Genomic DNA, 2,500 nt, shown 5'->3' on the forward strand with positions numbered 1-2,500 from the left:
ACAACTTCCAGATTTAGAAGAGAAAAAAAAAACTCCAGAAATTATGCTGTATTTTTACCAGTGGTTCAGTACTGTTAATAAAATCCTCTCTCTTCAGGCAGTCATCACAGGAAGGAAAGACCAAAGATCTCCTAGTGACGGCAAGCAGGACAAGGAAGATAGTACTAGAGGAAGGAAAGATTTTCGCGAAGAAAGGATGAAGGCTCAAGAGAAAGGATTCGAGTTCCAAGAGAACAGGGTGGAGCTAAACGGAAAAGGGGTGGAGCTAAACGGAAAAGGGGTGGGGCTAAACGGAAAAGGGGTGGAGCTAAACGGAAAAGGGGTGGAGCTAAACGGAAAGGGGGTGGAGCTAAACGAAAAAGGGGTGGAGCTAAACGGAAAAGGGGTGGAGCCAAACGAAAAAGGGGTGGAGCCAAACGGAAAAGGGGTGGAGCTAAGAGAAAATGGGGTGGAATCCAAAGAAAAAGAGGCTGAGATACTAGAGACAGAGGTGGAGTCAACTGCGAAGGAGAAAGAGCTGAATCCACTCGAAGAAAGGATGGATCCCTGTGAGAAAGAGGGAAAATCCCAAGAAGAAGGGAGCGAGCCCAAAGAGAAAGGGACAAAACTTCTTGCAAAAGGCGTGGCGTCTCAGAAGAATGGGGAAGAATCACGAAGGACGGACCAACCTAGAAACGGGGAGGAGGAGTCATCGGAGAACAGAATGCAAGTACCCGGAACTGAGGCAGCATCACTAAACAGGGAAACCAAAAGGAAGGAAGAGAACCTGGCGTCAAAGGGAGGTGAAGTGGATCGCTATTATGTCCTAGGTCAGCAAATGAACATAGAAGAAGACCTCTGTCACGAGTTCAAAGGTCACCGCAGCATCTCCATCCACGACCTTCACAACCTGTGCCTGAACACCAATGGGACGGCAGAGCGCAGCCGCAATGCCGTTTCCATGTATGTATACCCTATACTCCATTATAAGGGATCGAAGACTTTATATCATGGAACTAAAGGATCCAAGTTTAATTATCATTCTTTTTTATCAGGATATTGTAGAATGTATCAGTAATCTAGCTTTTATGTTTTTATTCCGATTGCAATTCGTTCTTCAAAGCTATGTGTGCTTATATCATGGAACTAAAGGATCCAAGAGTCTTATTATCATTCCTTTTTCTCAGGATATTGTAGAGTATCAGTAATCTAGCTCTTATGTTTATTCCTATTGAAATTCACTCTTCAGAGCTATGTGTGTTTATACCATGAACGTAAAGGTCTTATTATCACTCTTTTTTTGTCGGGATATTTTGGAATGTATCAGTAATCTAGCTTTTATGTTTATTCTGATTCCTTCTTCAGAGCTATGTGTGTTTATACCATGAACGTAAAGGATCCAAGAGTCTTATTATCATTCTTTTTTTCGCAGTATATTGTAGAATGTATCAGTAATCTAGCTTTTATGTTTATTCCGATTCAAATTCACTCTTCAGAGCTAAGTGCGTTTATACCATGAACGTAAAGGTCTTATTATCACTCTTTTTTGTCGGGATATTTTGGAATGCATCAGTAATCTAGCTTTTATATTTATTCTGATTCCTTCTTCAGAGCTATGTGTGTTTATACCATGAACGTAAAGGTCTTATTATCACTCTTTTTTTGTCGGGATATTTTGGAATGCATCAGTAATCTAGCTTTTATATTTATTCTGATTCCTTCTTCAGAGCTATGTGTGTTTATACCATGACCGTAAAGGATCCAAGAGTCTTATTATCATTCTTTTTTCGCAGTTTATTGTAGAATGTATCAGTAATCTAGCTTTTATGTTTATTCTGATTCCTTCTTCAGAGCTATGTGTGCTATGCTGAACTCGAGTCACGGCGGCACGATTTATCTCGGAGTGGCAGACGACGGCATGGTGAAAGGCATGGGACTTACTAGGTAATGTTGGCTCTCTTTCTTGGTTATTTTCCGGTTAGAAATACAACAAAGTGCTAATGGAATACGCAGTTGTTAGCCGAGGGTATGCCTTGTCATTAGGGAGGTTCGAGCTCTAGGTATTTGTTTGTGTTTAAGGTTTTGATTTGTACTTGCGTAGAATGTTCCATGTCTTAAAACCATACTAGACATCGATATGTAAAGTAAATTCAAGCTATTGATACTGATGTCTCTCTCTCTCTCTCTCTCTGTCTCCCTCTCTCCCTCTCTCTCTCTCTCTCTCTCTCTCTCTCTCTCTCTCTCTCTCTCTCTCTCTCTCTCTCTCTCTCTCTCTCTCTCTCTCTCTCTCTCTCTCTCTCTCTCTCTCTCTCTCTCTCTCTCTCTCTCTCTCTCTCTCTCTCTCTCTCTCTCTCTCTCTCTCTCTCTCTCTCTCTCTCTCTCTTTCTCTCCCTCTCCCTCTCCCTCTCTCTGTCCCTCACCCTCTTTCTCTCTCTCTGTCCCTCACCCTCTTTCTCTCTCCCTGTCCCTGTCTCTGTCTCACTCCCTCTCCCTCCCTTTCTTGACCTAACCTATGGATGAC

At 42.2% G+C, this 2,500-nt stretch overlaps 1 protein-coding gene across 2 annotated transcripts in view; it reads left to right on the plus strand.

Annotated features, from left to right (window-relative positions):
* Nucleotides 1-2,500, plus strand: part of LOC113812243 (uncharacterized) — an 11,425-nt gene that overhangs the window by 1,876 nt on the left and 7,049 nt on the right. For both annotated transcript variants that reach the window (XM_070121114.1, XM_070121116.1), the window contains exons 2-3: nucleotides 98-942; nucleotides 1,831-1,919. In XM_070121114.1, coding sequence (XP_069977215.1) covers nucleotides 98-942; nucleotides 1,831-1,919 — 934 coding nt within the window. The remainder of the gene's footprint in view (nucleotides 1-97; nucleotides 943-1,830; nucleotides 1,920-2,500) is intronic.

Source organism: Penaeus vannamei, chromosome 4 (assembly GCF_042767895.1).
Source record: "Penaeus vannamei isolate JL-2024 chromosome 4, ASM4276789v1, whole genome shotgun sequence".
NCBI lineage: Eukaryota > Metazoa > Arthropoda > Malacostraca > Decapoda > Penaeidae > Penaeus > Penaeus vannamei.